The sequence below is a fragment of the Lissotriton vulgaris genome, chromosome 6 (assembly GCF_964263255.1).
Source record: "Lissotriton vulgaris chromosome 6, aLisVul1.2, whole genome shotgun sequence".
NCBI classification, from domain to species: Eukaryota; Metazoa; Chordata; class Amphibia; order Caudata; family Salamandridae; genus Lissotriton; species Lissotriton vulgaris.
In genome coordinates this window covers 378332794-378355539 of record NC_141694.1, presented here as the reverse complement: position 1 = coordinate 378355539, position 22746 = coordinate 378332794, and the positions used below count along the sequence as shown (strand labels likewise).

At 44.9% G+C, this 22746-nt stretch overlaps 1 protein-coding gene across 1 annotated transcript in view; it reads right to left on the bottom strand.

The window, feature by feature from the left end:
* Nucleotides 1-22746, bottom strand: part of SH3YL1 (SH3 and SYLF domain containing 1) — a 665923-nt gene that overhangs the window by 302044 nt on the left and 341133 nt on the right. The window contains exon 6 of the mRNA XM_086926395.1: nucleotides 21128-21256. Within this exon, the coding sequence (XP_086782521.1) occupies nucleotides 21128-21256 (129 nt within the window). The remainder of the gene's footprint in view (nucleotides 1-21127; nucleotides 21257-22746) is intronic.

Sequence of the window (22746 nt, the reverse complement as noted above, 5' to 3'; positions counted from 1 at the left end):
ATGTGTATAGGCAGTATAGAGAGGTGGCAGATAGTGTGAGAGATGAGAGGGGAGTGGGTATGTCGGGGAGAGATGACAGTGTCTACGTGGGACAGTCATGGAGCACTAACAAAAACTGCCTAGTGAGCAGAACAAACTTTCCGTACTGTAACGGTTGTCATAGTGTTGTAGATTTGAGTGGTTTCTGTGTGGACTACAATATAATTTCAACAATATACGTGCCACTTATAGAATGCAGCGGAGAGGTTATACATGCTGAATTGGTAGTGGATTACCAATTGTTGCACTAGTACATAAAAATACCTGTTTTAGTATATAATTAAAAGACAAATCAAATTTTACATAAAAGCAGGTTGCCAAAACATTAGACCATTTCATTAAAAAAAGAATCACACACATCCTGTTTTACCTCTGTTTAAAGCAGTAACAGACAAGTAACACTGAACATATCAGGTTCCAACAGACCTATCAGAATGGGAGGACACGAGCGCGGTAACCCCCAGAATTGTTTTTTAGGGAACCGCCGGGGCAATCAGCGCCCACCCCCGAGAACCCCACAGACGAGGAACTTCCATCAGGGTCGGGGACAAGCTCAAATGTATGTACAAACCCGCAGCCACCAATACTGGAAAACGTAAAAGGCATTCCGGTATTCAATCTCTCTGAGAAAGAGATTGAACCCATGGCCATTGATTTATTGACCCGAGGATTATCTTTTGTCCCGACCGCGAACTTCGACAAGTTTGAATGCACAAAAGATCTACATCTTTTTTTCAGAAAGATCCGACTAAAAACATTTTTTATGGAAAAACCATCAACGACTGAACAGGAGAATAGATCTGGGTTAAAACCCCCCTCCTCGTTCACCCCTTCCCTTGATATGTTGGGACCCGAGGTTAATATTTTTGAAAAGGTTGTCACCGCCAAGATAGAGAAAATGATCAAGTATGTGCCCACCCCTGATTCCAACCTTTACAGGGACGAGGAAGCTGTCCTCAGAACCCTCAGAGAAGACAAAAACATCACCATCAAACCCTGTGATAAGGGTGGGGGCATTGTCATTTTTGACACCAGCAAGAACATCGATAAAATGAATGACCTATTGTCCACCACTGGTCATTACCAAAAAATTACACTGAACCCTGAGCCTGCTCTCAAAAAACGGATACTCAAACTGGTCCAAGAGGCCGTCAGTCAGGATTGGATCTGTGAGTCAGAGGCTGAATACCTGACCCCTACCAACACCAGAATCCCCATTATTTATGGGGTTCCCAAAACTCATAAGAGCTGCATTGACCCCCCGCTGCGACCCATAGTGTCCACCATTGGTTCGGCCACCAAGCCCTTTTACAAATTCGGCCACCGAGCCCTAGACAAATTCCTCCAACCTCTAGTATCTGAACTAGAATCTTTTGTCAAAGACACGGGACATTTTATCAGCTTAGTGGAAGGTACCCCCTTCTTTGAAAACCGAGAGCTACTTGTCACCCTTGATGTCGAATCCCTATATTCTAACATCCCCCAGAGAGGAGCATATGACACCATAGAAAATATCCTCTCCAACAGATCTGACATCACTAACTCGGAGTTCATATTACAATGCCTCGAGTTGGTCCTCCATGAGAATTATTTTGAATTCAATGATACCATGTTCAGGCAGACCAGTGGTGTCAGCATGGGGGCCAGTTGTGCTCCCAGCATAGCATGCCTGTATATGGGGGAATTCGAGCGCATTAACATCTTCAACGATATGGCCCCCTTCCATGAAAACATCAGAGGATGGCGTCGATTTATCCACGATATCTTTCTAATCTGGAAGGGGGACCACACGACCCTGGAGGAATACATATCATGGTTAAACGCAGCGGACCCCAATCTGCGCTTCACCAGTCATCACAGCCATCAAAGGATTGAATTCCTGGACATCTGGGTCGAACATCTTGATAATTCCTTAAAAGTATCTCTGTACACCAAGCCTACTGCCAGGAATACCTTGTTACAATACTCCAGCTTTCACCCCAGGAATCAAAGAGACAGCATTCCTTACAGCCAGTTCCTACGAATCAGGAGAAACTGCACTGACATCAATGATTATTTACAACAATCAGATATCCTGAAAGAGAAACTACTCCATCGAGGCTATCCTAGAAAGCTCATCAAGGACTCCTTTAAAAGAGCCAGGTATGTGAATCGGGAGCTGATGTTCGAACCCGCAGCGCCCAAATCCCAGGAAAGACTAGTGTATATCACACGCCACTCGAACATGAACAATAAAATCCGACAGGCCATCAACTCTAGCTGGCACCTCCTCAATTTGGAGAAGGAACTAACCCCCCTCGACCGGCCCGTATTCGCCTTCAAAAGAAACAGAAACCTAAAAAACCACCTAGTCAGGGGAAAACTACTGGGGACCTCGACCAGCCTTCAGACGGCGATCACCATTGCTGAGCCCATCTTTGGCAACCACCGGTGTGGTACATGTCATGCGTGCCCCCACGCCATCACAGGCGACTCTGTGAGTACCACTGAACGCACCTTATCGGTGGCCCGAAACAAAAGAATGACTAACTGTCGAACTGCCAACATTATATACATCATACTTTGTCCCTGCAATCTGGCATATGTTGGTGAAACTGGACGCGAATGCCGACTGAGAATTGGGGAACATAAATCCAACATACGAAATAAAAAAATGTCTGCCCCATTAGTTCCCCACTGGCTGGAAAAAGGCCACAATGAAAAGGACCTTCGCTGGTTCATCCTGGAAAAAATAATGGCCCAACCTGGAATTGACCCAACCAACCTCCGCAAGAAAAGAGAGGTCTTTTGGATCTTCATGTTCAACTCTGTCAACAAAGGACACAATGAAGAATGTCCTTGGACCAATGCCCTCATGTGAAAACTTCCCGCACTTTACTTTATTCATGTCCCTGTGGAAATACCGAATATTAAATTTTTCTGTTAGTTTTCCCTATGCAGTAATCATCGTTACCGCCGCTTTGCCTGCATATCTGTGACATATTGCACTTATGAGGCTCCTTTTCCTCATTAAAGAGCTTCCCCCTTTTTTCCCCGCAGCGTTTTTCGCCCCCTCCCACACTATGGATCCCTCCCTATTGACCCCCTAGCCCCCCTGAGGACCTTCAGGCTGTATCTTCCCTTGATCCTGTGCCCCTTTTAAGATGGCCGCCGTATATACTGAGCATTCTCCACGGCACCGCCGTCTATGCTGTCATTTTTCCCACTTGGAAACGGACTCTGAATCTGAGTCCCGCAGCTGTTTCCTATCCCCTTATCGGCTTAAAAGGAAGGGCCGTTTTGAAATGTTTCGACGAGAGAGGACGCCGACCGTGCGATCCGTCACTGCTCTCCCTAGATCCCTGGTAAGGACCCCGTAGCGTCTCACTAAACTCTGCCCCTAACTGCTCCCTTATCTGGAATTCTCCGTTCCTAACCTCGATTTCCGTGTTTGTTAGATTCTCGTATCCGGACCCCCTCATCCCCTGATCGCCAGGAGGAGCTTGTGAAGGGTCCCACTCCACAGCCTGATCGCGGCTCGGGAAGCCGATCCCGGCGGCCGCTGGGTAAGATTATTTTTTACTTATTCCCTCTCCCCCGGTCACGTGTCGGGAGCTTGACTCCCAGAAAAACTGACATCATTCCTCTCTCCCGGCAGGTACTTGCCGCTGGCCCGATCTTCCCTACCTGGCCTACTCGTTTCTGACCTCGCCAGATTACATCTACAGTGATCATTCACAGACCGTTTATATAATCAGCATACGGTTTTTCGCCTCCAGGTAACCCTTCCCCCTAGGCTTGTATATGTTCTATTAAACCTTAGATTTGCACTGGAATTGGACACCCTTTGTCCCCCGATATGCAAATCTCTATATATATTTCCCTTGCAGAGTCTTTTCTAAATGAGATGTGCTGCCTGTGAAGGAAACCAGAAAAGATGTGCCCGCTTACCAATTTCCTATTAGGTATTTTCCTTCGTCTATACATTTTAATGATCTGATCTGGCCGATAAATCCTATGTAATTGAAGCCCTTGGAAAGTTCTTTTCACCGTAGATTATACCTAGACTTCAATAATTTGGTCATCACCCTTGACCAGTCCTTCCCCCCCTTCCCCCCCCCCCCCATTCTCCCTCGCCCCCCTAACTCTTATACACATGATGAATAAATCCCCTTTGCAATCTACAGGACTTATCTAAACCCGGAAGCTCCCACCCATCCTAGAGCCGTGAGAAATCCCTCGCTGCGGTAACTTCTTTTGAATTGCTGAAAAGTATATGATGATAAGACCTCTCCATGAGAAAAATGGTAAGAATATCCTCTCCCCTTTAAACCATCTTGATAGACCTCGATGAGGTTTAATACCCCCGCATGGGCATCCTGAGACCCCCCCACTTGATGTTAAGATCCATTCACCTTTTTAAGCTTTCTGACAAACCTCTTGCTACAGGTGTCTGTACCCCCTGTAAATACCTTGAATTCTCAGTATATGCATGTTTTGATTGCCTGTGAGGTTGTTTTTGCTGGTCCCGGGTCTATCTGTTGTTGCCCTTTGTGTTCCCCCTATTGAGGAGGAATAGTAAGAATTCTTACGCCCTGAGTGACTATGTCTTCGGAGCCTTGATATACTCTCCTAATGAACCTATCATCTTAAATCATGTTTGATATATATATATATATATATATATATGATCTATGAAACTATACCATTATTTCATAAAGACATGTTTTTAAATTATATCTATATTTGCATGTATTAAATGTGTATTCTACTATGTGATTTAGAGATAACAGAATTCTTTTTTATTCGCAGTGTGTTTGTCCCCCTCCCTGGTCTCCAATGCCCTGATGAAGATGCAGCCTAAATTGGCCTTGCATTGAAACGCGCGTTGGCATGATCTACATGGATGGCCTTCAGTGTATCATCATTTACTGTACCTCATCTTTAACTGCCTCCATGTTGGTCTCTCTACCCTAGCAACCTTTGATTGTGATGTTGCAGGCCCCCAGGTCCCTCTATGCTTGTAAGGTTATGATTGCATTATTTCGATTGTGAGAGAGAATGAGATGTGTATGTTTGCTTAGTGAATGACTGTGGGAGTGTGTGGACGCCAACAAATTCGTATTTTTTGTATGAACTTTTTTATAGACGATACTTACCTAGTCATAGGAGGAAAAACTCTCTCCTGTGTGTACATATATGCTTTAGAATGTTACCTTATGGACTCTATTTATGAATTGTTATCTCAAAAAAAATAATAAATGTCTCTATTTTTTCACTATTGGTTCTGAATGTGTCTGTTATATCATTGGCTCCGAAGCATTAATTTTTGTCACCCCCCCCCATTTTGTGGATCTCGCTGAAGGGACCATATAATCATTTCCTGGCAGGGTAGTTCTTTCCTTCTATTACACTGTTCTTACCCCATTTTTTCCTGCCTTTATCTAAAAAAAGAACCCTTTGGGGAACCCCCTTCTATTTTGTTGATATCAGGTTCTCTACCAATCCCCAACAAGTGCACAGGTTAAAAGTAGAGATTGCTAATCAATCATAAAAGTTGTGCCTAATATGTTAAAGCTGCATGCCTTGAGATAACTTATGTAGAATGGCAAGCACTCAGATTTCTTTCAATGTAACAGTATCGCACTTTTCAACCTCACGCTAACTTATTTGAGCACGTTTGGTAACCCGCTAATTGCACAAAGGTGAGCGTGCCTAAAATTCGAAAGCTTGCAGAGTTCACATTGAAAAGCTTGCTAAATTTAGAGGAAAGCCTCGACGATCATAAACTTTATGTTTTTAAAACCAGGACCTCCTAATTACTATGAGATAAATGAATACCATTTGGCATTGCCCGGTACAAGCAACACAAGCTCTTCTTAAGAGCTCAGGCGGCATTTGCAACTTTTTAACCAAGGGATGCCCGTGCTGGTAACATATGGTCTCAGCCCCTCGCAGCAGCCCACGTGAATTCAGCGGACAAGAACGAGAAGTGGAAAGTCAGCTACGGAAAGAAAACCTTAGGAAACCACAATGAACCAATGTTTTTAAGCAGCTTTCCACATGCGCGCTGCCTAGGCTCGACCTAAACAGTAACCACGCAGGAGGGTTCATCATAACTGTGTTGATTTCTTCAATTCTAGAACATTGAAAAGATAGGCATTTTACAACACAAAAATTCAGCAATGAGAGGCGGCAATTCCGTCAAGGCTACGACTTATCCAACTTAAAATTCTCCACCACACATACTATACGAGGGTGCTCCTGCATAAAATTGGGAGGACAGACACTCCGCAATGTTTGAGAGGGTGCGAGGAGCTTGGGACCTTTCTCCATACCATCTGCACCTGCCCCACAATAGAAAGATACTGGATGGCAGTGATGAGGACCCTCTCCCAGGTCACGGGAGTCACTGTATTGCCGGAGCCGAGGAACTGTTTGCTCAATATATGGGAACCAATGCGCAGCGATGGAGGCCTAGGGCTGGCCCTACCCTTACCCAGTGGTGTACAGACATGGACCTGGCAATGGTGGCAGAAAAGTCTGTGTTTATTCATCAGGATTGTCCGAAAAAGTGGGAAAGGGTGTGGGGAAGATGAAACTCCTATCTGGGAGATATATGTGAGCCACCGCCCGAGGATTATGAATCTGATGGGAGCAACTAAACGAATCGGTCACAGTAATCTGTTTAACACACGCAAGGATGGGGAGGAAGTGGGACAGAGTGGTGTCCGGTGTAGAACTATGAAATTGATGGAGTGGTTTATATGCTTAAGAATATGATCGATCTACACGTCATGCCAATAATACTGTATGAAAATTGCTTTGTTTCTTCAATAACAATGTTAAAAAAATAAAAAATAAATCAGCAATGCTTTAATGCTGTGGTAAACGCACATTGTGCACTGCATGTTTATTTTTTTTATTATGATGTTAGGGGACGACATTCATTGTAATAAAAAGCTTTAGGAAGATTTTTTATAAAGTAGATGGGTGAACGTTAAAATGGAGCGACGCACGGGTTCTCTTAGTGATATTGGGTGTCAAACAGCCTTCCCTACCCTGCAGGGCTCCAGAACCTGAAGAAACCAGCTGCTGGCAATGAACCAGTACTCCGGAGCAGCCTAGGCAGCAACTGGTTCGGATGAGCGCTACCCGCACTCGCAGAGGGGCAATTAGAGAGATAATGGCTCTTCTTGCAGGGATGATCAAGTCAGCTGAGGGAATGCCACTGCAGAGACAGACTGACAGATTGACCATGCTACATTTCAGCGAAAAACACAACATTGTCAAATAGAGTCCGGAAAAATGTTGCTGACTGAGCTCAGTGGCCATCCCTCTGTGGGAAGGTCCAACACAGGCCAGTCCTCAGAGGTGGTCTTGGACTGCTCATTAAGCCGTAGTGCAACGTAGGTGTCCCTACATCGGTCCTCGAGAGAGCAGTGCATGGTGTATTTTCACTTTAAAACAAGACATGTGGAAAATTTAGGAAACCTAACATGGAGAGGTAAATTAAATCACAAACAGCTTCAGGAACAAAGGAGTCAAATGTGTAAGCATGGGGCTAGCAGACCGATGTGTTGTGCCACTTGCGGTGGAAAGGCACAGGGCATACAGCACCAAAGCTACAAGTAAAAGATATGTGCAGCGCTTGTGAAACAGGCGCCACACTGTTAAAGTATGTTTAATGGTATTAAAAACATGGAGGTGAGTGAGCCGCGCCATGCACAACAAAATAAAGGCACGCCCGCCATACTTGAAAATACAGCTCGGCATGCTGCGCTGCAGCAATTATAAAAGAAAGTTCTCCGAAACCACGCATGAACATTTAAAGCATAAAGAAACTGTACTTAGGCGGGGTTCTTGACTGAAACAACGGAAGTGACATATCGCTGCATAAACCATTTAGAAAGAAGCAAAGAAGAGCGTCACTGCACTGAACTAATGAGAAGGCAGCAGAAGGGAGCTAAGTCCTTTATCAAGTACAGCAGGTCTTGCAGACAGCGCATGCGCGTTGCCTAGGCTCGACCTAAAACCAAGGTTCCAGTCCATAAAATTGCCATCTAAACAGTAGGAGTAGAAAAATATACCAATGAACGATTATTTAGCTCGCAACATAGGGGACAAAACAATGCAAATTCAAAGTTTCAAACCCAGCTAAATCAAGTCAGGCAATGAATAAAAAAATAGTGTGAAACATAAATTGACCTAATTTCTAGCAAAAGGAAGCATATATGCAAGCAACTAACTATCAACATAGAGCATGCATAAATCCTCCACTGTACCCTTTGAAAGCTTTCCTTGCATAGGCCAGTGATATGGTAGGGCTGCTTCTTAGACAACCAGACCAATTAATTCTGCAGAAAAATACTGAGACATATTCAAATAGCCTTCCCAGTTTTTGTGTATTAAATAAAAAAATGTTTTACAAAATACTCACTAGAGATTTAGCAGGCTTTATGATCACAATAAGGCTTAGGAGCAATACAATGTGGAGCAATGATTATGAGGGTAGAAAACACACATCTCTTGAGTCTGGAGTAAAGAATCATCTGTCTGCCAAAGCTAGTCTATAAAAAAAGAAAAAAGAAAGCGGCTTTGGGTCTGGCATCTTCAAACATTGCTTTGAGGTTAGTGTCATTGTATTTCTGATAGGCCCAGAGGACAACCATTTGTGTTTGAAGTACCAGTCATCATGAGTGACCGCATGTTGCTTCTTAACAGCTGGAATATTCATCTGAAAGGGGCGCACATCGACTAGTTCATTGCATATTTTTTAAGATCCAAATATTGTGTAATGGAGCAATGACTAGGCGGGAAAAACTGCTTGTGCAGTAGAACATCAGTGCAAAATGGATTTAAAGGGTCTTCTGCAGCGGATGGTTCGGAGATGATGGCTGATACAACTGCCACTAAGCTACAACAGTAGCAAACATGTCAATTTAGAATGACTTTCCAGTCCTGATGATGATCGTGTAATTCTACAGAGGTCGAAATGCCGTTGACGCACATGTGGCCATAAAACCAATGAAGGACACATTATTGTTTTATGTTGTTCCCTCCCTGTGACGTGTATTTTTCGTTTGCCACTTGTCTGGTTTGCAATATACACTGTCTTTGTACCAGCACATTGTATTGTGCACCATTGTCTTAGTATTCATAAAATGTAATACATTTGTCATATTTTTCCAGAATTATTTTGCATATGGGTTTCTCTTCTCTTCTTTCTCTCTATATAGCTTTTGTATTTAGTTTTTTTCACTTACCATTTGTTTTGTTTGTGATTTGGAATTGTTTGTGAGTATTGTATTTTTGGCAAATTGCTTCTTGAACCATTGTTAGGACTGTACAATGACTGCCCCTGGTTCAGGTGTTCTGGGCAGCCCCTGTGGCTGGTAAGGTCTTAACAGGACAGAGTAAAAAAGCCAACAGTCTGTTTTTACATTGCAGAAGCTAATTCACAAACGCTATGTACGCTGTTTTCAAAAAAATTAAAATCAATATTCATTTAGCAGTGACATAACAGTTTAAAAAATTCATCTGCAAAAAGCAGTTTAGTGAACCAGACTGTTAATTTAAGGGATAGTTAAATAGCTGCACTCTCCAGGGGTCATATTTAGAGAACTTACTAGCTACTTCAAAGTGCCTTCCACTTTTCCACACAATGCTCAGTAAGCCCACATACCTATGAACTGCTATAGCCGTATTGCAGAAGGATCAATTACACCTCTGGGAGGGGGTTGGTGCAAAATCTTTTTTGCAAGAATGTCCCATGCACACAAGGTTTCAAATGATAGGATTACAAATTATGTGCACATTGCTGAACGGTCAGAAAATGGGAAATCTGTGGTAAAAACACAAATACTTCTACAACATGACCATACCCTGCCTGGTTGTCAACCTGAGACAGATTGTAGTGCTTCAGACGGCGACCTCACTTGAAACCAAGGTGATAAATGAGGACAAAAAAAAACGAGAAAAAAAAACCCATGATTTTCACTACACAACCTGGAAGAGGGTAACATGGAATGAATGAGAAAATACAAGAATGAGTTAACGGGTATGATTGGATAGATGAAAGAGTGGTATGATGGATGAGTGATTAAATGTATGGATGAGTGCGCGAGTAGCATTGGAAGGAGCATTGGTGGAGTGGTGTGGCTCACTGGTTAGAGGCGGCAGACCCGGGAGCAGAGGACGGCCCGGGACCAGGGTTCAATTCCAGATGCGGCAGGGTCGTGGACCAGGGTCAGCGGACTCGATAATTCTCACCTCGGTGCCTACTCTAACCAGGGAACACACTCGGCAACTCTGGGCATTAGCTTGCCTCATCTCCACAACGGCCCCCCACATACGCCGGGGAAGCCTGGTTTCACCTTGGAGATACCCAGTAGGGACCATCTCACAGGGAAAGCCAGGACGGGTTCCCCAGCGGTCTACTGCGAGAGTTACTCCTTCGGGAGTCGATTCCAGCGCATTACAAACCCACAATTAAAGCAGCTACCATCCAACGCCTGGACCACTGAATCCTCCAGCATCCTGGCCCCAGTCATCCAACCACTCACATTCATTTATATGCTCAACTCATTAATCCATACAAGTACACAATCTTCCATTTATTTATCAAGTCATCCGTTCATTTATTAATTTACCCATGGAGTCGTACATGCCTCAAATTACCCACCCTTTCGGCTAAAAGCCGTCTCATTCCCACATTCATACCTGCACCTATCTGCTAAACCACTCATAAAAACATCAATCAATGTACAAACCTTTACAAAAAAGTTATACATACTGGCTTTACCCGATGCGCGTTTCCAAATACAGCCAAACAATAGTTCAGATTTTATTTTGGATACTTACTGGCTATTGTTAGACCTGCCAGCCTGAAGGTGGTCTTCCCCCAAACTTTTTGCCTTCCTCATACATTTAGCTAATCTCGTTTTTTCTGGCCTTAGGAAACTGTGCACTTTAGCACTGCTAAACACAGTCATAAGTGCATGTGCTCACTCTTTAAAACAAGGTAGCATTGGCTTATCCCCAATTGGCATATTACATTTACTTATTTTGCACTAATAAAGGGTACTACATGTACACAGGACCTGCAAATTAAATGCTACAAGTGGGTCTGCAGCAATTCTTGTGCCACCCACTTAAGTAGCCCTTTAAACATCTCAGGCAGGACATTGCTGCCTGTGTGTGCAGTTCTAAACTGCCATTTCAAGCAATAAAAACTTTTGTCAGACCCAAACCTTCTCTTTTTAATACATTTAAGTGATCCCTAGGGTAGGCCCTGAACAGCCCAGAGGACAAGGCGAGGTGACTTTAAAAAGTAGGACAGGTCATTTTAAGTTTTACATGTCTTGGTAGTAAAAATCTCTTTAATTTGTGTTTCACTACTGCACGGCCTACACTGGAGTAATTTCAATACTTTTAATAATAGGTGTGCATGGATGGACCGTCACTGGCAGGATGGAAGGAAGGAGCCTGACACAGCCTAACTTGCACTTGAATAGGCTGTGTCCTGCACCCATGCAAAGGGCTGCACACCCTCTGTATTTAGTCTGGAGCCAGGACAGGGAAGGCATGACGACTAGGGACTTCACAGGGAAACCTCTAGAAGCTTCTCTCCCACTTCAAAGGCACTCTTCAATACACTTCTGGACCTGTGGATTCTCTACCAGGAAGGAGAAATTGTTGCCCTGCTGTACAACTGCCTTGCTCGACTACTTATGTATTTATAAGTTGGTATAGCGCGAACATGACCCAAGTGGGTATCAGAGCGCTTTACATAAGTCGTAGAGGAAATAAGCACACAGAAATACATAACAAAAGGTAAATGGGGAGAAGGCTACGTGGCAGACGATAACGACAAGCAGCATCAAGAACAACAGGGACAGTATGCCTTGCGGTGCTGGCCTGCTGCCCTTGTGCCTGGATGATGACTGGACCTGTATCTCTTGAACCCAGAACCCCAGAGTGACTCCAAGGGCTAGTTGGCTGGCATTATGACTTGAGATGGAAGGATCCAACAACATTAAAGCCAGCACCTGAACTTTGCCATCCATAAATCCCACCCTGCCAACTGGTTTCACCTCAGTCCTGGACTCTTGGAAGTGGGACTTTGCAATCCTCCGCAACCAGAACTTAAGGGGCTCTTGTTCATCAGGCCTAATATGGTCCCTTGTTGCAGTCAAAAGCTCCATCGCAGTCAGACTCAACTTGTGACTTTGTACCAGTCTGGCGCGACCATATAGCCGCAGTTATCGCTCTGCTTTTTTGCACTATTTTTACTGAGATCTTTCAAATTGCAGATCTCCGGTGTTACAGATTGTTTTTTGCCATTTTAGTCTTGTTTTATCTATTTAAAAAAATACTCTTTTGCTCAGATGGCGTGGGATCCTTTTGTGGTGCGTTTTCACAGTGTTACTGTTTGAAGTGTTGCACAAATACTTTAGGTGCGTGTATCAAGAGGGAGAGAGAGGACCAGATAGCTAGTCCAGATCCCCGGTTTATATGTTCAATTAATCAAAAAAGGACTAGCTGGAATGGGGTTGGTATGATATTATATTATAATCATAATAGTGACTCAGTATTGTTTTGTCAGAAGGAGATGGCACCTGTTGGGTGTCTTTTGAAAGCCCTCACCCACCAACCTAGTTGGTGGCATGCTTCATCATCGGGCCCACCCAGTGACACCTAGCGTGTCCCGGGTGTGCTACGACGCCTGACTACAGCGGAGCAGGTATGTCACTGTGTGTGCGGTGAAGGGTGTTAAGTAAGTGAGTTTAAAACGGTTTGGCGGGGGTCCCAGTACCCAAAGGGTAAGAACACTTTATTAAATGGGCCTCCGCCAGCGGTTAAAAATAAGGCAGTGGGACGTTAGAGGCGGGTTACGACCTCCTACGTCCTTTGATGTGTCAACATGTTTCAGCCAGTGCCTTATCTGTAATCTGGCTTTCTTCAGGACTGATAAAAAATGTGTGTAGTTAAAATTAGGGGATGTGTAGTGCAGGCTATGTGTCTACACGCCCTAAAGTGTATCTAACTGTGAGAGGGGGGATTCCCTTCTCAAGATCACCTGTACAAATAACATAAAGGGACATAGACAAAACATACATGGGAAAAAAAGAGTCACTAGGAGAATTTTATCATAGGTACTGACAGCCGGCTAAATAGCGATGGGGTGCAGGCTATTCACGGCTCAAGTGTAATGGTACTGGTGGTACCATTATGGTGAAAGATCGCACTAGAACTTCGGTGGTGAAGTGGTTAAAACAACGGAAATGTTAAACCTTGGTGAAGAAAGTGAAAAAATGAGGCGTAAGGGCTATGGCTTACGCTAGTTTTAGGTAGGTATGGCTTCAAGGTTATTGAAGTGGCATGGGGTTGACCCTACATAGGAGACAAAGGTGGGACCACTGGGGTTAGGAAACCTGTAGGGAGAAAGGTAGCGCTTACCCAGCGTAGAGGTGGTAGATCAGCATACTCACAGGACTTCTGGTCAGAGCCGGCGTGGGACCTGTTGTGCCTCCTTGCAGAACCGGTAAGTAATGGCTTGTTCTGCTGGTTTATATACTGATGCTGATAGGCTAAGTGAGGGCACCTGGAGGGGGAGGTAATGGTAGAAAGACTCGAATTTCCGAGTCATAGTCGCGCTGCAGGTGTGCCGGTTGCTTAGCGCTGTTGCGCGTCGTTGTTGCTCGTGTTTGCGCATGCGCGCGTATGAGTGGCTCGTCTTCGCGCATGCGCGAAGCGGTTGTCCAAAGGGGCGCATGCGCGGTTAAGCGGTGTTGCAGCGCATGCGTCTGTGTTGTTCTGGGCGCCCTTGGGTTACAGCTGCTGTTGGCGCTGGGAACTCGTCGGGCTAAATGGCATTGTCTTGGGTATTTCAGAGGGATGCCAATTTATAAAGAATTACAGAGAATTACAGTTAAAAATAAAAAATAAATAATAAAATGCTTGTCACGAAGGCTGGTGGTAAATGGGAGTGTCATAGTGATGACAAGCAACAGGACCCAATATTCAGGGAAAATACCACCCAAATGTGCAGAGGGGTTCTGGGGGTTACTCAATGAGTGGGTAATTACGTGGTAGACAGAGAGTTCCAGGGGATGGCATCGTTCAGGCCATTAGTAGATGTGGAAAGGCGGTATATCCATCTTTGTTCTTTATTGAGCAGTTTTTTATCATTATTGATGGGGCTTTCGGGGATTTGCTCAATGACTGTCCAGGAGAAGTCATTAGGTGTGTGGCATTGGGTGATGAAATGGTTAATCAGTTTACTGATGTTCTTTTTACATCGCATCGTACTGCGATGCTCGGTGATCCTGGTTCTGACTTTACGTGTGGTCATGCCCACATATCTGAGGCCACACGTGCACGTGAGTAAGTAAATCACATTACGGGAGTTACAGTTGGTGTGGCTCCTTTGGGACCAGATTTTGTTAGGTTCCAGGTTTAAAGTTTTAGTGTGGGATGTGAGATGGCATACACTGCAGTCGTTGCAGGGGTAATGTCCTGTGACTCTGGGCATGCCCCAGGCATTGAGTATGGTGTTCTCCGCCGGTTTTGGGGGTGGTTTTGGGCGGGTACTGACTAGTTGGTCTCGCAGGTTATGGCACCTCTTGTAAGCGAACCTTGGTAGCTCCCAGTTTCTCTGTCCAGAGTTAATGATTTTCCAGTGCTTCTTGATAATCTTCGCCACCTCATTGGAGGCAGTATTGTAAGTGGTGACACAGGTTGTAGGTTGTTCCTCATCTTCTTTGATGATGTCCTCCAGTAGTGCTTCCCGGTTTTGGTTTCTGGCCCTTTTCTGGGTCTTCTTGATGATGGCCTTCGGGTAACCGCGGTTTTCTAGTTTTGTAGCTAGATCCGTAGATTGTGATTTGTAATCATTCACATTTGAGCAGTTTCTTCTGATCCGAAGGAACTGGCCAAACGGTAGGTTTTCTTTGAGCGGCCGGGGGTGGAAGCTGGTGAAATGGAGTAATGAGTTCCTCGCTGTGGGTTTATAGTAGGTGGTGGTCCCCAGTGTTCCATTCATGGCAGTTATTTGCAGGTCAAGAAAAGGGAGTTGGTAGTTGCTGGCTGTACTGGTGAAGTTCAGATATGGATCTCTGCTGTTGAGCCAGTTCAAGAAGTTGTCCAGTTCATGCTGTGAACCTTGCCAGATGACCAGTATATCATCGATATACCTGTGCCATTTCAGGATATGATGTTTGAACGGGTTGGATTCCACTGCGATGTTGGTGCTTTCGAAGTGGTGTACATAAAGTCCGGCCACGCTCGGCGCGAAAACACTGCCCATTGAGGTTCCATTTGTCTGCAAGTAGAAGGTACCGTCGTATTCGAAATAGTTTTCTTTCAGGGCGAGGGCTGCACATGCCAGTACGAAGCTCCTCGGAGTGTGATAAGGCCAGGGTGATGCTTCCAGGATGTCATGTAGTACCTGCAGGGTGGCATCTTGTGGAAGGCTGGTGTACAGGCTTTCCACGTCAAGCCCTACCAGTATTTGTGTGTCAGGGTTGAAGGTAATGTTATTGATTACCTGTAACAGGTGTTTGGTATCTTTAATGTAGGAGGGGGTCTTTTGTACCAGGGGATTCAGGAAGAAATCACAGTATCTAGAGAGTGGCTCTAGTACAGAGTTAATGCCCGACAATTGGTCTTCCTGGGGGTGGGATTACCTCTTTGTGTACTTTGGGTACTGTATAGAAGTACGGTATTCTGGTGTGTACTGGGCAAAGGTATTCGGCCTCCTGTTTGGAGATGTGTTCCTCATCTGCTGCCCTTTTGACAAGGGTATGCACAGTTGTTCGTAGCCGATCTGTTGGATCATGTTCTAGTCTGCAGTAATTCCTGCTGTCGCTGAGTAGTCTGCGGCATTCTGTTTCGTAGTCAGCTTTATCAAGGAGTACGATGCCACCTCCTTTGTCCGCTGGTTTTATTATTAGCGTAGGATTGTTTTGGAGGCGTTGTATGGTCTGTCTGTCCTCCCATGACAGGTTGTTGAAGTGTGTGGTTGGGTTGAGATTCTCAATGTCATGATATACTGCCTGTTCGAATGTGGTGATCTCAGGCGGGATGGTGGAGGGAGGTGGGATGAAGGTGGATTTGACTCTAAGCCCTGTGATGTTAGGGTTGTCATCAGGTTGTGTGGGATCGGGGGTTGTTTTCTCAAAGAAGGATTTCAATTTCAGTTTCCTGAAGAATTGTGCTAATTCAGCATGCAGCTTGAATTTGTCAAGTCTGGTTGTTGGCACGAACGACAATCCCTTCTCCAGGACTGCCTGTTCCTTGATGGACAGTGGGGTGCTGGATAGATTGAACACCAGTGACGGTTGGAGCCGGCGTGGGACCTGTTGTGCCTCCTTCGCAGAACCGGTAAGTAATGGCTTGTTCTGCTGGTTTATATACTGATGCTGATAGGCTAAGTGAGGGCACCTGGAGGGGGAGGTAATGGTAGAAAGACTCGAATTTCCGAGTCATAGTCGCGCTGCACTGATGCTGATAGGCTAAGTGAGGGCACCTGGAGGGGGAGGTAATGGTAGAAAGACTCGAATTTCCGAGTCATAGTCGCGCTGCAGGTGTGCCGGTTGCTTAGCACAACCCAGCACAACAACACACAGGTACATTGGGCAGAAGAAGAAAACCCAGTGAGCTCCAACACACGCCAGAAGACGAAAGAAGCAACACCAGGAACAAGCAAATAGTGAACCCCACTGTCCAACCGTCACTGGTGTTCAATCTATCCAGCACCCCACTGTCCATCAAGGAACAGGCAGTCCTGGAGAAGGGATTGTCGTTCGTGCCAACAACCAGACTTGACAAATTCAAGCTGCATGCTGAATTAGCACAATTCTTCAGGAAACTGAAATTGAAATCCTTCTTTGAGAAAACAACCCCCGATCCCACACAACCTGATGACAACCCTAACATCACAGGGCTTAGAGTCAAATCCACCTTCATCCCACCTCCCTCCACCATCCTGCCTGAGATCACCACATTCGAACAGGCAGTATATCATGACATTGAGAATCTCAACCCAACCACACACTTCAACAACCTGTCATGGGAGGACAGACAGACCATACAACGCCTCCAAAACAATCCTACGCTAATAATAAAACCAGCGGACAAAGGAGGTGGCATCGTACTCCTTGATAAAGCCGACTACGAAACAGAATGCCGCAGACTACTCAGCGACAGCAGGAATTACTGCAGACTAGAACATGATCCAACAGATCGGCTACGAACAACTGTGCATACCCTTGTCAAAAGGGCAGCAGATGAGGAACACATCTCCAAACAGGAGGCCGAATACCTTTGCCCAGTACACACCAGAATACCGTACTTCTATACAGTACCCAAAGTACACAAAGGGGTAATCCCACCCCCAGGAAGACCAATTGTGTCGGGCATTAACTCTGTACTAGAGCCACTCTCTAGATACTGTGATTTCTTCCTGAATCCCCTGGTACAAAAGACCCCCTCCTACATTAAAGATACCAAACACCTGTTACAGGTAATCAATAACATTACCTTCAACCCTGACACACAATTACTGGTAGGGCTTGACGTGGAAAGCCTGTACACCAGCCTTCCACAAGATGCCACCCTGCAGGTAATACATGACATCCTGGAAGCATCACCCTGGCCTTATCACACTCTGAGGAGCTTCGTACTGGCATGTGCAGCCCTCGCCCTGAAAGAAAACTATTTCGAATACGACGGTACCTTCTACCTGCAGACAAATGGAACCTCAATGGGCAGTGTTTTCGCGCCGAGCGTGGCCGGACTTTATGTACACCACTTCGAAAGCACCAACATCGCAGTGGAATCCAACCCGTTCAAACATCATATCCTGAAATGGCACAGGTATATCGATGATATACTGGTCATCTGGCAAGGTTCACAGCATGAACTGGACAACTTCTTGAACTGGCTCAACAGCAGAGATCCATATCTGAACTTCACCAGTACAGCCAGCAACTACCAACTCCCTTTTCTTGACCTGCAAATAACTGCCATGAATGGAACACTGGTGACCACCACCTACTATAAACCCACAGCGAGGAACTCATTACTCCATTTCACCAGCTTCCACCCCCGGCCGCTCAAAGAAAACCTACCGTTTGGCCAGTTCCTTCGGATCAGAAGAAACTGCTCAAATGTGAATGATTACAAATCACAATCTACGGATCTAGCTACAAAACTAGAAAACCGCGGTTACCCGAAGGCCATCATCAAGAAGACCCAGAAAAGGGCCAGAAACCAAAACCGGGAAGCACTACTGGAGGACATCATCAAAGAAGATGAGGAACAACCTACAACCTGTGTCACCACTTACAATACTGCCTCCAATGAGGTGGCGAAGATTATCAAGAAGGCACTGGAAAATCATTAACTCTGGACAGAGAAACTGGGAGCTACCAAGGTTCGCTTACAAGAGGTGCCATAACCTGCGAGACCAACTAGTCAGTACCCGCCCAAAACCACCCCCAAAACCGGCGGAGAACACCATACTCAATGCCTGGGGCATGCCCAGAGTCACAGGACATTACCCCTGCAACGACTGCAGTGTATGCCATCTCACATCCCACACTAAAACTTTAAACCTGGAACCTAACAAAATCTGGTCCCAAAGGAGCCACACCAACTGTAACTCCCGTAATGTGATTTACTTACTCACGTGCACGTGTGGCCTCAGATATGTGGGCATGACCACACGTAAAGTCAGAACCAGGATCACCGAGCATCGCAGTACGATGCGATGTAAAAAGAACATCAGTAAACTGACTAACCATTTCATCACCCAATGCCACACACCTAATGACTTCTCCTGGACAGTCATTGAGCAAATCCCCGAAAGCCCCATCAATAATGAAAAAAACTGCTCAATAAAGAACAAAGATGGATATACCGCCTTTCCACATCTACTAATGGCCTGAACGATGCCATCCCCTGGAACTCTCTGTCTACCACGTAATTACCCACTCATTGAGTAACCCCCAGAACCCCTCTGCACATTTGGGTCATATTTTCCCTGAATATTGGGTCCTGTTGCTTGTCATCACTATGACACTCCCATTTACCACCAGCCTTCGTGACAAGCATTTTATTATTTATTTTTTATTTTTAACTGTAATTCTCTGTAATTCTTTATAAATTGGCATCCCTCTGAAATACCCAAGACAATGCCATTTAGCCCGACGAGTTCCCAGCGCCAACAGCAGCTGTAACCCAAGGGCGCCCAGAACAACACAGACGCATGCGCGGCAACACCGCTTCACCGCGCATGCGCCCCTTTGGACAACCGCTTCGCGCATGCGCGAAGACGAGCCACTCATACGCGCGCATGCGCAAACACGAGCAACAACGACGCGCAACAGCGCTAAGCAACCGGCACACCTGCAGCGCGACTATGACTCGGAAATTCGAGTCTTTCTACCATTACCTCCCCCTCCAGGTGCCCTCACTTAGCCTATCAGCATCAGTGCAGCGCGACTATGACTCGGAAATTCGAGTCTTTCTACCATTACCTCCCCCTCCAGGTGCCCTCACTTAGCCTATCAGCATCAGTATATAAACCAGCAGAACAAGCCATTACTTACCGGTTCTGCGAAGGAGGCACAACAGGTCCCACGCCGGCTCTGACCAGAAGTCCTGTGAGTATGCTGATCTACCACCTCTACGCTGGGTAAGCGCTACCTTTCTCCCTACAGGTTTCCTAACCCCAGTGGTCCCACCTTTGTCTCCTATATAGGGTCAACCCCATGCCACATCAATAACCTTGAAGCCATACCTACCTAAAACTAGCGTAAGCCATAGCCCTTACGCCTAATTTTTTCACTTTCTTCACCAATGTTTAACCCCTTCGAGGCTGATGACGAGCTGGGCTCGTCATGGTGTAGCCTCCTCGCACACTGATGACGAGCCCAGCTCGTCATGAACAATGGGATTTTTAAAAAGTCAGCATAGCAGCAGAATAAGAGGAGCGCGCATGTGGTTAACATTTCCGTTGTTTTAACCACTTCACCACCGAAGTTCTAGTGCGATCTTTCACCATAATGGTACCACCAGTACCATTACACTTGAGCCGTGAATAGCCTGCACCCCATCGCTATTTAGCCGGCTGTCAGTACCTATGATAAAATTCTCCTAGTGACTCTTTTTTTTTCCCATGTATGTTTTGTCTATGTCCCTTTATGTTATTTGTACAGGTGATCTTGAGAAGGGAATCCCCCCTCTCACAGTTAGATACACTTTAGGGCGTGTAGACACATAGCCTGCACTACACATCCCCTAATTTTAACTACACACATTTTTTATCAGTCCTGAAGAAAGCCAGATTACAGATAAGGCACTGGCTGAAACATGTTGACACATCAAAGGACGTAGGAGGTCGTAACCCACCTCTAACGTCCCACTGCCTTATTTTTAACCGCTGGCGGAGGCCCATTTAATAAAGTGTTCTTACCCTTTGGGTACTGGGACCCCGCCAAGCCGTTTTAAACTCACTTACTTAACACCCTTCACCGCACACACAGTGACATACCTGCTCCGCTGTAGTCAGGCGTCGTAGCACACCCGGGACACGCTAGGTGTCACTGGGTGGGCCCCGATGATGAAGCATGCCACCAACTAGGTTGGTGGGTGAGGGCTTTCAAAAGACACCCAACAGGTGCCATCTCCTTCTGACAAAACAATACTGAGTCACTATTATGATTATAATATAATATCATACCAACCCCATTCCAGCTAGTCCTTTTTTGATTAATTGCACAAATACTTTATACATTGCCTCTGAGTTAAGCCTGACTGCTCTGTGCCAAGCTACCCAAGAGTTGAGCACAGGTTAATTTAGGGTTTGCTTGTGGCTGATTCACAGTGACAAGGATTGTAGTTTCTGCTTGAGTAGGGTTTCACCCCTCTCCCCCAACCCTCCACCCACTCCCCCCCAACCAGTAACCCAATTTCTTACAGTTATATAAAGGGATTTAACTTTTCCAAATGTGGAGCAAAATGAATACAAGCACAATTATTCAGAAGTTAATTCTCTGCAACTAGTGAAATCAAAATCATTTTAATTTCGATTGGAACTTACTTTTTGTTGGTATCTTTTCTCTCAATTAACCCGGATCCTTCCAAGGATACTCCCGCAAACAGTCCACGAGATTTACAGTATGTATAAATGGCTGCGGCACTTCGAACGGCAACATCACCCTCCAAATTTCTAAAAAGATCACATAATATCTTTTAAAGAGGTCCTCCTCAGGTAAAAAAAAATGTTTTAACAAACTGGATTTCATATTTAGTTATTTTTGGAAATAACATGCATTTAAGTTTGACACTTTAATACGTTTTTATCCCATTGTAATTTGAGACACATACATCACAATACTGTTAGTTCTCTGGACGCGACAATACATTAATTTGAATTCAATTAATAATCAGCATATGCAATTAAAATTCATATAAATATTGAAGCCGCTATTTTGTTTAAAAGAACGCTTTCCTGGAAAAAAAATACAATTCTAATTTGACATACTGTTAGGTACTCTTACGGTAGTATTCATAATTTCTATCACCTCTTAAGACATCACTCCATACTTTAGATACTGAAAGAAGTATAATGCCATAAAACTGAAGAAATATAAAGTGTAAGTGTACTGAACGTAGGACAATTAACTATATAACTCCTGCAAGCCTGGTGTTACTTTTACTTTCAAACGGTGCTGCCCTCTCATCAATTTGGCAGCTTCGACCCATAGGAATACACCTGTAATCTTGCCATGTCAAAGTTCCCACTAAGTATGGCACCTGGTTAGGCCTGCCACAGCATGACAATCTGCAGAGCCCAAGATCAACAAACAGTTGCAAGGCCAATATGTCTGCCACTAGCCATTTGGCAATTCTTATTTTATTCCGTTATGGTTTTTGCACAATTTTATTTTGGGGGTATCTGCTGGGTCCTGATAAATCTAAAACAAACCTTTGCTAGAGGCACAAATATTTTTGTCTTACAAAAAAAAAAAAAACACGCGCGCACGCACGCACGCACACACACACACACACACAACCATAGTAGACCCTGGTACGGAACGGAACTGCTCTGTGTGTGGATCTGCTCCTTGTTAAAGGGCAGGCTGCAGTTATTCACAGAGAAGCCAAACAGCTGAAGTGGGCTGACTCATTGGACGATGATGCATGCTGGAGTGGATGGAAAAAAATTTGAATGACATGGCAACAGACTAATGGATGATGTATTGCTGAAAAACCCTATATTTAACTATGTTATGAGCATACTTTCAATACAATCAAAAGGTCTTGGCTATCACTAGACCTAAAAAGTCAATTTGTCTGGCTTTGGCTGCCAGCTTCGTGCCTTTGATAATGATTTCCTGTAATAATTTTGTGACCCTTTATTACATATGGAGAGGATTGAAAAGCTAGATACATAGCGAATGATGAAAATACATAATAGAGGGACGTGCAAAGACAGACAAATAGAGAGTCTTCTATAGATAGATAGTGCTGCCTAGATAGATAGAAGGTTGTATCTACAAAGATTGCTGCATGGATAATTAGAGAGGGTTGGATACATACAGAAATGTGCTTAGAGAGGGTTGCCTAGATAGATAGATAGACAGACAGACGGATAGGGTTGCAAATACTTGGCTAGATAGATGGATAGATAGATAGAAAGACTAGAGAGAATAATAG